Genomic DNA, 13,600 nt, shown 5'->3' with positions numbered 1-13,600 from the left:
TAGCATCTTCAGGAAGGAGAACATTGGGATAATGATCCAAAAGAAAATCATTTCATTACACAAGACATGTGGGAAATCTTGCCCCTGCATTTATTAGAGTACTGCAGCATTGCTTCCAGACAGAAGACCAGGGAGGACTGGGCAGGAGGGATGCCAGGCTGCGGAGATAGGATGGACGGAGAAGGGCCTAGGCACCTGGTTCCGGGGGCAGTTGATACAGACGAACATGAAGGGAGCAGATGGTTGTGGCACCAGGGAGAGTAGGGATAATCAATCAGCCAGAATTCAGAGAATTGTTACAGTGCAGAAGGAGGACATTCAGCCCATCGTGTCTGCACCAGCTCTCTGAAAGAACAATTCACTTGGTTCCATTCCCCTGTCTTCTCCCCGTAACCCTGCACATTCCTCCTTCTCATACAACAGTCTAACTCTCTTTTGAATGCTTCAGTTGAACCTGCCTCCACCACTTTCTCAGGCAGAGCATTCCAGACCTTAATCACTTGCTGCGTGAAAAAGTTTTTCCTCTTGTCACTTTTGCTTCTCTTACCAAATACTTCAAATCTATGCCCTCACGTTCTTGATCCTTTCACAAGTGGGAACAGTTTTTCTCCATCTACTCAGTCCAGACCCCTCATACTTTTGTATACCTCTATCAAATCACGTCTCAGCCTTCTCCTCTCCAAGGAAAACAGTCCTAACTTCTCCAATCTAAATCTATCTTCATAACTGAAATTCCTCATCTCTGGAACCATTCTCGTGAATCTTTTCTGTACTCACTCCAATGCCCTCACGTCTTTCCTAAAGTGCGTTGCCCAGAACTGGACGCAATACTCCAGCTGAGGCCGAACTAGTATTTTATACAAGTTCAACATATGTACTCTATGCCCCTATTAATAAAGCCCAGGATGCTGTTTGCTTTATTAACTGCTCTCTCAACCTGTCCTGCCACCTTCAATGACTTATGCACATATACACCCAGGTTCCTCTGCTCCTGCACCCCTTTAGAATTCTACCCTTTATTCTATATTGTCTCTCCATGTTCTTCCTAAGAAAATGAATCACTTCACATTTCTCTGCATTGAACTTCATCTGCCACCTGTCTGCCCATTCCACCAACTTGTCTATGACCTTTTGAAGTTCTACACTATCCTCCTCACAGTTCACAATGCTTCCAAGTTTCGAATCATCTGCAAACTTTGAAATTGTGCCATGTACACCAAGGTCTAGGTCATTATTATATATCAGGAAAAGCAAGGGTCCCAACACTGACCCCTGGGGAACTCCACTACAAACCTCAGGAATACCAGACACCCTGCAAACCTCCTCGCACACACGCATGCACACTTGTCTTTATTAAAATAAAATACCCCACGTAATGAACCCAGTGTTTTACAGTGAGCTAAACTTGGGGAGCTTGCACATAATGTACCTTGGAGAAGTTAAAGCAGGTTAAAAAAAATTTGAGTGATGCTTTTAAGTTTTTACCAGGCTTCCGTTGTCTCTCTCATACTCTCGCCTCAGACCTCATGGCAGCTATTCAGTTGAGACCAGTGTGCTGTGTGCATCAGGCACGGTGTAGCGTGAGGGCACCATAAAGGATGCACACACGGATAGCCAGTTGCTGCCCTACCCCCGAATGCAGCCAGAGCCCCCCTCCCCCGAACACAAACAGGTCCCCCCTACCCAACTGCCTGCCTGGATAGGCCAGAGGATCTTTGCGGGGCCAGTACGGTGGCCCACAAGCACTAATTTTGACATTAAATGCTTCCCTGGAAGCTGGGATGAGAGGCACTTTAAAAACACTGGACAATACAGTGTCCAGTTCAAATCTGCTACTGGACAGGGGACAGACCAAGTGAAAATCAGATTGTCTGCTATAAAACCAGGCAAATAGCCTCCCTATTTGTCAGACAGCTGTAAAGACTGAAGGAGTCTGCCTGGAACCAAAATGGCCACTTTCTTTTCCTACTTTTGCAATCTGATTGGTCACTGCTAACCATGTGATCAGTCACACTACCACATGGTTAGCATGGACCAATCAGAAGCAGGGACTTATGAAGTTACATCATACATGCAGACACAAAATTAAGTTGTGTTGATGAGGGATGATGGACACAAAACCCTCCATTTTTCCCTCACTGTTTTGATATGGGGGGAGGGTGCAATTATGGCTATGTAAACAGAAAATGTTAATATATACTTACTTCCGGTGCCTGAGCTCCCATTTATTGATTCAGATTTATCGCTGTGAGAAAATGAAATGTAATAATTAAAATAAGCATTAAATCTGCAGCCAGCTTTGTGAGGAGGAGTTAAACACGCAGAATTTTCTGTCCTGGTGGACGACAACAACAACAATCTGCATTTGTATAGCACCTTTAATGTAGCAAAACATCCCAAGGCACTTCATAGGAGTGTTATCAAACATGATTGACACCAAGTCATATCAGGAAATATAACAGGTGACCAAAAGCTTGGTCAAAGTTTTACAGAGCATCTTAAAAGGAAGAGAGCGAGGCTTAGAGATTTAGAGAGGGAATTCCAGAGCTTAGCACCAAGGCAGCTGAAGGCACGGCCGCCAGCGGTGGAGTGATTAAAATCAGTGATGCACAAGAGGCCAGAATTGGAGGAATCGCAGCGCTCTCGGATATATATGGATTATGTGGCTAGCATTCCATGAGTTCCTTCTTTAAATCTCATTCCTCAGAGCGCACTGTATGAAATTAAAATGAACTTCCCTTTGATTGATAGATTGGGCAATTGAATTATTCAGAGCAGCCCCCACACTGTGGTGTTAGCTGATCTCAGGAATGCCAACCTTATGGGGTTGCTACAATCAGTCTCTGTGCTTCCAGGGTAGTGAGGGGGAAATCAGAAAGGACAATGGACATCAAGGGCAGGAAATTTGCCCTGATATGGCGGTGGGAACGGAGGAGAGGGGGAGGTGCGTAATTTTGTAAATTCAGCTGCCTAGGCCCTAAGCTCTGGAATTCCTTCTGTAAACCTCTTCGCCTTGATACTCATCTCCTCCCTTAAGACATTCCATAAAATGTACCTCATTGACCAGGTTTTCAGTACGAACATCTCCTTACGTGGCTCAGTGGCCAATTTTGTTTGATAACAAAGTATTACTAAGTATTTACAGCACAGAAACAGTGTTTGTGTTCCACATGAGCCTCCTCCCACCCCTCTTCATCTCACCCCATCAGCATATCCTTCTATTCCTTTCACCCTCATGTGTTTATCTAGCTTCACCTAAATGCATCAATGCTATTCACCGCAACCACTCCCTGTGGTAGCAAGTTCCACATTCTCACCACTCTCTGGGTAAAGAAGTTTCTCCTGAATTCCCTACTGGATTTAGTAGTGACCATCCTATATCTATGGCCCTTAGTTTTAGTCTCACCTGCAGGTAGAAACATCTTCTCTACGTCTACCCTATCAAATCGTATCATAATCTTAAAGGCCTCTATCTGGTCACTCCTGAGTCTCCTCTTCTCCCATTCAATCTTTCCTAGTAGGTATAACCTCTCAGTTCTGGTGTCATTCTTAGGATACAGGGTAAACCTTTCAGGATTGAGATGAGGAGAAATTTCTTCACCCAGAGAGGGGTGAGCCTGTGGAATTCACTACCACAGAAAGCAGTTGAGGCCAAAACATTGTATGTTTTCAAGAAGGAGTTAGATATAGCTCTTGGGTCTAAAGGGATCAAAGGGTATGGGGCGAAAGCAGGAACAGGTTACTGAGTTGGATGATCAGCCATGATCATAATGAATGACAGAGCAGGCTTGAAGGGCCGAATGGCCTACTCCTGCTCCTATTTTCTATGTTTCTATGTCATTCTAACTCTCATGATGCACTTTGGGATGTTTTACTACATTTAAGGACCTATATAAATGCAAATTGTTGTTGTCTCAGCCAATCAGATACAAGTGATCAATGCTTTAGACTGAGAATAAAAAGGTTGGGACTCTTTACCTGACAGGTTCTCCCTCATTCCCTCGTAAAAGTGCATTTTGTACCAATCCTGTCAAACTGGCAATCTGTTTCTCCATGGCTTCCATCCGTTCCCTGTGACAAAAAAAAAAGACACCAAATTACAGTCAAGCGTCACAACAAACCAGTTACAAGTGGCTGTATAGAGTGACACCACTATTCTGGGCCAGAATGGAGATGATTGGGTAATTCCCCCATGTAAGTGACTGGGATTGAATTTGCATACATATTTTGTATTATATAACTATCCTCCACTCATTTGTTGGAGAAATTGCCCTGCTATTATCAGGAGAAGTTGCTGTAGTTTTGGTCTGGAGTTCTCTTTGTTGTAGTTCATAGAGACTCTTTTCAGATAAACTGTTTTCTGTAATGTGCCATTTAAATAGATTCTGTTTTCTCAATAAATAGACTCTGTTTGTTTTAAAATAGACTTTGCTATAAGTCCCGCCTTGCCTCCAATTCACTGGCTGACACAGTGATGTCAAACAAAACTGGGTGGAGCAATGGGTTACCATTGCCCTTTCAACTCTGGGACCTGGGTTCAAAACAGTCAGTTTGCTGGGTCTGCGGTCTGTTATTGGAAGGGGCGATGAGGAAAATTCATCCCCACAGAATATTTCACAACCCTCAGAGTCTTCCTCTTCCTGCTGTGGTTCTCCACACAGGCACTCAGCTTAACACATCAGCATGGGTGCCAAGAACTCCCGTATTCAACAATGGAACCACATTAAAGACACCAACTTGCTAGCAGCGAGCCTGCTCATCCTAGACTGCATTTTTGCAGCTGGGCGAGGCCAAACTAATTTTTTTGAATGAAGGAAAATAAGAAGATGAGAAAATCCTGAAAGAAATCAATCACTTTTAAAAACGAGCCAAGCAGCAATCAGAATCAAAGCAAAACCTGACTGAAATTGAAGAAAATTCAACACATGCACCATTGATTGCACTGCTTTGTTTGGATTGAAGAATCAAAGATTTGTCCTGGAGCAAGCTCTGGTTTGGCTTACTGTCAGGCAAACACTACCCCCACCCCCACCTGCCAAGACTGAGGCACACATTATTTCGCCACATGAACAAAAACTTAAAATTGCAAGCCCTGACTGGAAGGACATTTGCATCGTACCAGACAATGTCGAAACAATGGGAACCCAGTAGTTGCTTCCCCAATACAGAGAAGTGGTCAGACCAGTTTTAGCCACATGACTAACTGGCTGTTGCAGAGTTTTGAACGGTGTGTTTTAAATTGGAGAAAAACAGGATTTGAACGGAGACAAAGCCGTGTGCTCATGGAGTAAAGATCTCTCCTGGACCTAAAGCAAGAATTACAGCCTCTCCTGTCTGCCTGCCTCCATCTCCTTCCCACGGAACTGAATCTTGTGAAAACATGTGAAACTCAAAGAGTGAAAAGTTTCCTACATGAACAAGGTTTTTTAGAAGACTATAGGGCCCCAACGAAAAGCAAGACTACTTACAAAAGGACTACAGTGAGCTCAAAGCACCGTAACAAGATATTGCCTCAAACCCCACTCTACTATATTTTCCTCTCCTCTTTTCTGTCCCTATCTGCATGTTTATATCCCATGTGCAGGCTAGCGTGGGCGCATTGTATTAGAGTTTGAGTTTAAGGTTTAATAAATTTCATCTTTCTTCTTTAAACCGGAGAAGGCCTGTTTGTGCTAATTTATTTGCCTTATAATTGGAAAGTTGTGACCAAGAGTTCACAAAGGGGGAGCTCAAAACACAGTGTGTTTAAAATTAAACCCTGTTACAATAAGACCTGGTGAAGATAGTAACAGACCCCTAGACACCTTTTGCACCTGGTCGTAACACTTACAGATTGTTTATGTCAATCAGAGTTCTTCATTTAAACAATATAGAATATTTAAACGAAGTTAAGCCTGAATTAAGGGAAATCTCATTCACATCTCCTCCAATAATGAAACTGCTCAAACATATGGCTTGGTGAGCAAATGGTTGGTAACATCTACACCATATAGGTGCCAGGAATTGACAAACTCCAACGAGCATAGATCCAACTCCCTCCCCCAAACTGCTTTGCCTTGGATGTTGTCGGCTCCTTGAGTGTTGTTGGAGCTGCACTCATCTGGTTAAAAGCAGATATTGTAGGATTGGGGGCACAGATTTAAAGTATTTGGTAAGAGAAGCAAAAGTGACACGAGGAAAAACCTTTTCATGCAGCGAGTGGTTAAGGTCTGGAATGCGCTGCCTGAGAGTGTGGTGGAGACAGGTTCAATTGAAACATTCAGAAGGAAATGGGACAATTATATGAGAAGGAAGAATGTGCAGGGTTACGGGGTGAAGGCGGGGGAATGGAACTGCTCTTTCAGAGAGACAGTGCAGACACGATGGGCTGAATGGCCTCCTTCTGCACTGTAACGATTCTGTAATTCTCCAGCAGCTTCTCAGGGCAACTAGGGATCTGCTATTAATATGGCCTTGCCAGCAACACCCAAGTCCTAGAGCAAATTTAAAAATAACTAGGATTGCACTGTTGTTTAGAAACGGGTAGTGAAGAGTTTGACTATTGTGTCAAGTGAAAAATTCTGAATTTCCATGTAGCCTATTTTATGTTCTATTTGTTCTGTATGGGCAGGTGTTAGTTCACAGAGTCACAGAATTGTTACAGCACAGAAGGAGGCCATTCAGCCCATCGTGTCTGCACCAGCTCTCCGAAAGTGCAATGCACCTGGTGCCATTTGCCCGCCTTCTCCCCGTAACCCTGCACATTCTTCCTTTTCATATAACGGTCTAATTCTCTTTTGAATGTTTCAATTGAATCTGCCTCCACCACACTCTCAGGCAATGCATTCCAGATCTTAACCACTCGCTGTGTGAAAAATACTTTAAATCTGTGCCCTCTCATTCTCGATCCTTTCATGAGTGGGAACAGTTTCTCTCTGTATACACTTCCAGACCCCTCATGATTTTGAATACCTCTATCAAATCACCTCTCAGTCTTCTCTTCTCCAAGGAAAATTGTCCTCACTTCTCCAATCTATCTTCATAACTGAAGTTATTAAGGCTTTCAATGAATTTTCTTCCAGTAACAAAGGAAACAGCAGACTCCACTCTGATCACACCCCCAACCCACTCCATTCTATAACAAAAACAAGAAATGCTGGATTCACTCAGCAGGTCTGGCAGCATCTGTGGAAAGAGAAGCAGAGTTAACGTTTCGGGTCAGTGACCCTTCTTCGGAACTCCATTCTATCTCTGACCAAAGGTGCCAATTTTAATCACAATACACAGGAACAAAATTCCTCTCTGACTCCCTCAGGTCAACCAGTCAGGGAGACAAAATGAAGGGTTTTGTTCTCATACATCTAGAGTGTCAGGTGAGATACCTCATGGAGAGTGAGCTAAGATGAGATACTCATCCTCCGCCAGGCCCCACCCTCCGCTAGCTTATTATGGACTGTATTGGTGGGAATACCATGGTTTAGCATTACAAGGTTTAGAGAACACAAAGACCTGAGACTGTCAGGTCCTCGGATAATAAGGGCCCTGAATTTGCTGTGGCAACAACTGGGGCAGTACAATGAGCTCAGTGTCACTGGGGAAAGGACAAGATAAATCAGCCACTTGTTCACACCCTACCACCTGTAAGGACTCCATTCCATTCTCCCAGTTTTTCCGTCTTCGACGCATCTGCTCTGATGATGCTACCTTCCATGATGGTGCTTCTGGTATGACCTCCTTTCTCCTCAACCGAGGATTTCCCCCCACTGTTGTTGACAGGGCCCTCAACCGTGTCCGGCCCATTTCCCATACCTCTGCCCTCAACCCTTCCCCTCCCTCCCAGACAGGGATCCCCTTGTCCTCACTTTTCACCCCATCAGCCTCCATATCCAAAGGATCATCCTCCGCCATTTCCGCCACCTCCAGCGTGATGCCACTACCAAACGCATCTTCCCCTCCCTTCCCCTGTCAGCATTCCGAAGGGATTGTTCCCTCCGCGACACCCTGGTCCACTCCTCCATTACCCCCACCACCTCGTCCCCGTTCCATGGCACCTTCCCCTGCAATCGCAGGAGGTGTAATACCTGCCCATTTACCTCCTCTCTCCTCACTATCCCAGGCCCCAAACACTCCTTTCAGGTGAAGCAGCGATTTACTTGTACTTCTTTCAATGTAGTATACTGTATTCGCTGCTCACAATGTGGTCTCCTCTACATTGGGATACCAAGTGCAGACTGGGTGACCGTTTTGTGGAACACCTCCGCTCAGTCCGCAAGCAGGACCCTGAGCTTCTGGTTGCTTGCCATTTCAACACTCCCCCCTGCTCTCATGCTCACATCTCTGTCCTGGGATTGCTGCAGTGTTCCAGTGAACATCAACGCAAGCTCGAGGAACAGCATCTCATTTACCGATTAGGCACACTACAGCCTGCCGGACTGAACATTGAGTTCAAAAATTTCAGAGCATGACAGCACCCCATTTTACTTTCATTTATAGTTGTTTTTTCTTTTTTACATTTTTTACAACCTTTTTTTTTTGCATTTATTTCATTTCATCTTCGTTTGTTCAGTTTACTTACCCACTGTTTTTTTTCATGTTTGCACTTGCTGCTGTTCAATATTCAGTCCGTTAACACCTTTTCTGTACTAATGCTTTGTCTTTCAACACACCATTAACATATTGTTTCCCTTTGCTCCATGACCTTTTGGTCAGCTATGTGGCCTTGTCCAATCTACACCTATCTCTTGCCCCAAACCCACCTCACTTGCTTATAACCTGTGACATTTTTAATATTTGTCGGTTCCGAAGAAGGGTCACTGACCCGAAACGTTAACTCTGCTTCTCTTTCCACAGATGCTGCCAGACCTGCTGAGTGGTTCCAGCATTTCTTGTTTTTATTTCAGATTTCCAGCATCCGCAGTATTTTGCTTTTATTAAGATAAATCAGCCATTGTTCCCACCCAGTTTTTGAGCAGGTTTTCTGTCTTTCATTTTCAACATAAGCCAGTCAGCAACAGGACAACTTGCTGGCTGCAAAACTCTCTGCATTCTTGAAATGAAAAACAACATCAGCAGCAATGCAAGGAACAGTCAGTCCCAACTACAAGTGGGAGAGATGAAAAATCCAAATAAATCTCTTACACTGTAACTGGCAATCAGGTAACTCTATAGAAACTAACACAAAATGCAGGGACAGGGGATGGGGAGTCCTGAAAATAAAATATAATGCAAATACTGAGCAATCGTAACAAGCCGGAAGAATTGTATCAAAAGCTGCAACAAATAACACAGCTTGGAATAACAAAGGAGTAAGGAAATTTTACATCAGGGAGGGAGATTGAGTGAGAGAGAGATTCGCCGCATTTTAACTCTGTGCAAGTGGATGGGTTTTGAATGGGTTAAAATTGGGCCCATTGAATGAGAGACACAGAGACTGGGAGAGATTGAGTGTGAAAGAGATTGAATGAGAGGCACAGAGATTGCGTGAGGCACTGAGAGACAGAGATTGAAAGGAGAGATTGAGTGTGACATGGAGATCAAGTGAGACAGAGATTGGAAGAGAGATTGAGTGAGACACTGAAAGGGAGGGACAGAGGGATTGAGAATGAGAAATTAAGTGAGACAGACAGGCAGAGTGAGAGAGCAAATGACTGAGAAAGAAAGAGATATTGAGTGAGAGACAGAATGAATGAGAGATGCAGACACAGGGAGTTGGACTGTCCCTCCGACAGTGAGTAACAGCGGTCAGGACAGTTTCCAGGTCCCAAACCCACCCCTGGGAGGAAACAGTCACTCATTGGGATTTTCAAGAGGGTGTCCCCTTAACTGGCATGAGGACAGACTCCACATGGTGGGCGAGGTCTCAGCTGGAGGGCCAATCAGAGGCCTTCCAATTTGAAAGGAGCAGCAGGCTGTAATGGAAGTTAAGTAAGGGAGAGGGTGCTTCAACATGGAGGCACCTTCTCTCCAACTCTTTTAAATCTTTAATTAAAAAATAGATTCAGCAGCCAGGTCAGCACTGTGGGGGGTGGGGGGAGGGGCGGTGGTAGGTGAGCCCCCTTACAGGGCGGCCTGCAGCTGCTTCTGCACCAGGCAGGCAGGGCGGGCCTCTAGGCCTGCCTGGAGCACTGATCCCCCTCTGCCTGCTGCCGGGTAACCCACCTCCAGGCACCTAAACTGGCCCCCTTCACCTGCGGGAACCTGGAGGCAGATTGGAAAATTCGACTGGAGAAAGATGCAGAGGTAGAGGGAGTGAGTAGTACTGTTGAATGTTGATGTTACACGAGGGGAGAAAGTGGGGGGAAAGTGGGGGCGGTGGAGGGGTGAGAGAGTGGCAAAACTAAATGAACCAACAGACTCTGATCTGCAGAGTTGCAGGAAGCTTTCACTCATAGCCGCTGATTATTACAAGCTCCTTGAATACTAATAATCCAGGGATACAAAGCACTACACAGTGCAAGAAGCTGTCTTTAATTCCACCCTGTCACTAGTAATCAGTAATGGAAATTAATGCTACTGAACTTGCTCTTCCAAATGAAACAAAAGTTTCAAGTCTCCACTGCCATGGAGATTAATCTAAAATTACACATGACTGAGGATCTGCTTCACATTTCTGACCCTGTGATCATACCCTTCTCTATACAAGTAAGATGTAAACTTCCCCCTTTAAAATCATCTTATTGGAAAGTGAAGTCGTTGGGTGAAGGAGTTCGATGGTACAAACAAGTCACAGAGGGGAGGTGGAGACAAAGGGGGTAGAGGGGGAGACAGAGAGCATGAGGCTGATACCACAAATAATATGGACTCTACTTTTGTAAAGTGAGACAGCCTGGGTTCATCAGCCATATCGAGCCCTTTTTGCAACTTGTACATAAATGTCTTGGGCTGCTTTAATGGGTAATGGACAATGAGTGAAGTGGGACTGCAACACCCTCACAAGACAAGTTTTGAGCTTGTCGACACCGGGGTAAAATCAACAACTGATCATTCTGTCACATAAACTCTGCAGCTACAAGAGTAGGTAATTCTGCAGTGAGTAACTCATCTCCTGACTCCCCAAAGCCTGTCCACCATCTACAAGGCACAAGTCAGGAGTCTGATGAAATACTCTCCACTTGCCTGGATGGGTGCAGCTCCAACAACACTCAATAAGCTCGACACCATTCAGGACAAAGCAGCCCGCTTGATTGGCACCCCATCCACCACCTTCAACATTCACTCCATCCATCGCCGGTGCACAGTGGCAGCAGTGTGTACCATCTATAAGATGCACTGCAGCAACTCACCAAGGTTCCTTCGACAGCACCTTCCAAACTCATGACCTCCACCACCTAGAAGGACAAGGGCAGCAGATGCATGGAAACACCACCACCTGCAAGTTCCCCTCCAAGTCACACACCATCCTGACTTGGAACTATATCGCCGTTCCTTCACTGTCGCTGGGTCAAAATCTTGGAACTCCCTTCAGAGCAGCACTGTGGGTGTACCTACCTCACATGGACTGCAGTGGTTCAAGAAGGCAGCTCAGCACCACCTTCTAAAGGGCAATTAGGGATGGGCAATAAATGCTGGCCTTGCCAGCGATGCCCACATCCTGTGAATGAATAAATAAATGTTAAAAAGTAAAAATTCCCATCAGGTCCCATATCAGCGATACTGAGGACAGACCTTTACAGCTAATTGATTGTAAACCCTTTTAGACATGTGTGGTGGGAAAATTTACATTTCCCCATGTGGCAGTGCCATCATAAAACATGTTCCTGTAAGACTAGTAGTTATCTAAGATGATTTTCCTGGTGGCTTTACTATGTAATTAACATCCATTCCCCTCACCACTGGTGCACTGTGCCTGTAGTGTGTACTATCCATGATTCTTAATGTGTCCGATTTACAGCTTACACTGCAGCAATTCACCAAGGTTTCATCAGCAGCACCTCCCAGATCCACCTCTTCCAACACCTAGAGGGACAAGTGCAGCAGGTGCATGGGAACACCACCATCTGCAAGTTTCTCTCCAAGTCACACACCATCCTGTCTTGGAACTATACTGCCATCCCTAATTGAGAAGGTGGTGGTGAGCTGCCTTCTTGAACCACTGCAGTCCGTGTGATGAAGGTGCTATTAGGGAGGGAGTTCCAGGATTTTGACCCAGTGACAATGAAGGAATGGCGTTAAATGTCCAAGTTAGGGTGGTGTGTGGCTTGGAGGGGAACTTGCAGGTGGTGGTGTTGCCATGCAGCTGCTGCTCTTGTCCTTCTAAGTGGTAGAGGTTGCAGGTTTGGAAGGTATTATTGAAGGAGCCTTGGTGCATTGCTGCAGTGCATCTTGTATATGGTACACACTGCTGCCACTGTGCGTCGGTTTCATGGTCATTGTATTTCCTTGTGCCAGCCTCAAATTACAACATTTATTGATTTCAGTTACACAATTTGCCATGGTGGGATTTGAACTCAGTGATTTTCAGTTTACTAGTTGACCATAACCATTACACCCTTAAGAGTGACATCAAATTAAGTCACAGTTTTAAAACGAAACAAAGGCATCAGTTTGGAATGACTGGATTGAATGGAAGTAAGATATTGTTTTACCTCGTTTCTGGGTCATTGACAGCCAGCGGGGAGTTGTACCCAGATGCCGTCCTCTCGCTTGGCCCTGGAAGAACCTCTGTTGCAACAGTAGGATTGGCATTCCTGGATTTTGTCACAGTGGTCTCTATAACGACAGCGGTTCCCGGCTCCTTCCGGAATGATTGCCGCACAGGAGAGGACCTGCTGGGTGGCCCAGAGTAAGGACTGTGCGGACTCTGTCCTTGTTGGACGTCCACCATTCTGCTGTCGGGAATTTTCTGAGGGGATGAAGGAGGCATTCTATAACCCAGACTGGCACTGTAACCGTCACTGTAAATCTGTGGGCTCGGTTTGTAAAAAGCGTCCTCCAGGTCACCCTGCAGCCCTGCAGCTGAATAGGTGCTCAATGACCTTATGGAGCCGCGTCGATAAAGACCTCCTGGGTAAGAGAAAGGGTCCTGCATTCCCGCCAGCGACTGCGTCGACGCGATACTCAGTCGCCCGTCATGCATCATGTTGTAAGGGTCCGCGTACAAGCCTTCGTTTTTCATCAGCACCACGTTCTTGTTGCTCATGTCTTCATCCGGTTTTACATCCCTCCGCTCCAAGATGGCGCTGGGGCTTGGCGAGATGGGCTGGGAGGAGGACATGCCGCCCAGCCGTTCGGAGTGGTGAACCGGGCTCCCAGTGTAGGAGGGAGGTCGCCCGCCGCTGTACGACATCCGTGAACGGGAAGGAGATGAGGACTGCAGCCCAGGGCCTGGGGAGGCCGACACCAAATGCGGGGAACCAGAGGTGACATTACTGAGGCGGCGTGTAGGTGAGGACTCCCTGGACATGTAAACCATCTCTCTCTGTTTAACAGAAAAAATCATTTATTAAATTAGTTGTCAAACCACCCCTAAGAGGAGGAGGTCTGATAAAGGTTGGCTCCGAGTCAGTCCAAACTATTCAGAAATCAATATGGATCATGAAGACCATTTGTCCATCGTCATCTATTCAGAAAGACTCTACAGTTTACACATCACAGGATTTAGCTGTTCCTTAAACAAATCCAG

The 13,600-nt window shown here is 45.5% G+C and overlaps 1 protein-coding gene across 8 annotated transcripts in view; it reads right to left on the bottom strand.

The window, feature by feature from the left end:
* Nucleotides 1–13,600, bottom strand: part of LOC137348206 (SRC kinase signaling inhibitor 1-like) — a 348,246-nt gene that overhangs the window by 49,125 nt on the left and 285,521 nt on the right. For all 8 annotated transcript variants that reach the window (XM_068013559.1, XM_068013562.1, XM_068013564.1 and 5 more), the window contains exons 8-10: nucleotides 12,564–13,396; nucleotides 3,979–4,071; nucleotides 2,205–2,245 (exon numbers count right to left, since the gene is read on the bottom strand). In XM_068013559.1, the coding sequence (XP_067869660.1) occupies nucleotides 2,205–2,245; nucleotides 3,979–4,071; nucleotides 12,564–13,396 (967 nt within the window). The remainder of the gene's footprint in view (nucleotides 1–2,204; nucleotides 2,246–3,978; nucleotides 4,072–12,563; nucleotides 13,397–13,600) is intronic.

Source organism: Heterodontus francisci, chromosome 33, assembly GCF_036365525.1.
Source record: "Heterodontus francisci isolate sHetFra1 chromosome 33, sHetFra1.hap1, whole genome shotgun sequence".
NCBI lineage: Eukaryota > Metazoa > Chordata > Chondrichthyes > Heterodontiformes > Heterodontidae > Heterodontus > Heterodontus francisci.
Note: the sequence above shows the minus strand (reverse complement) of the source record. Positions and strands in the feature narration are given on the sequence as shown.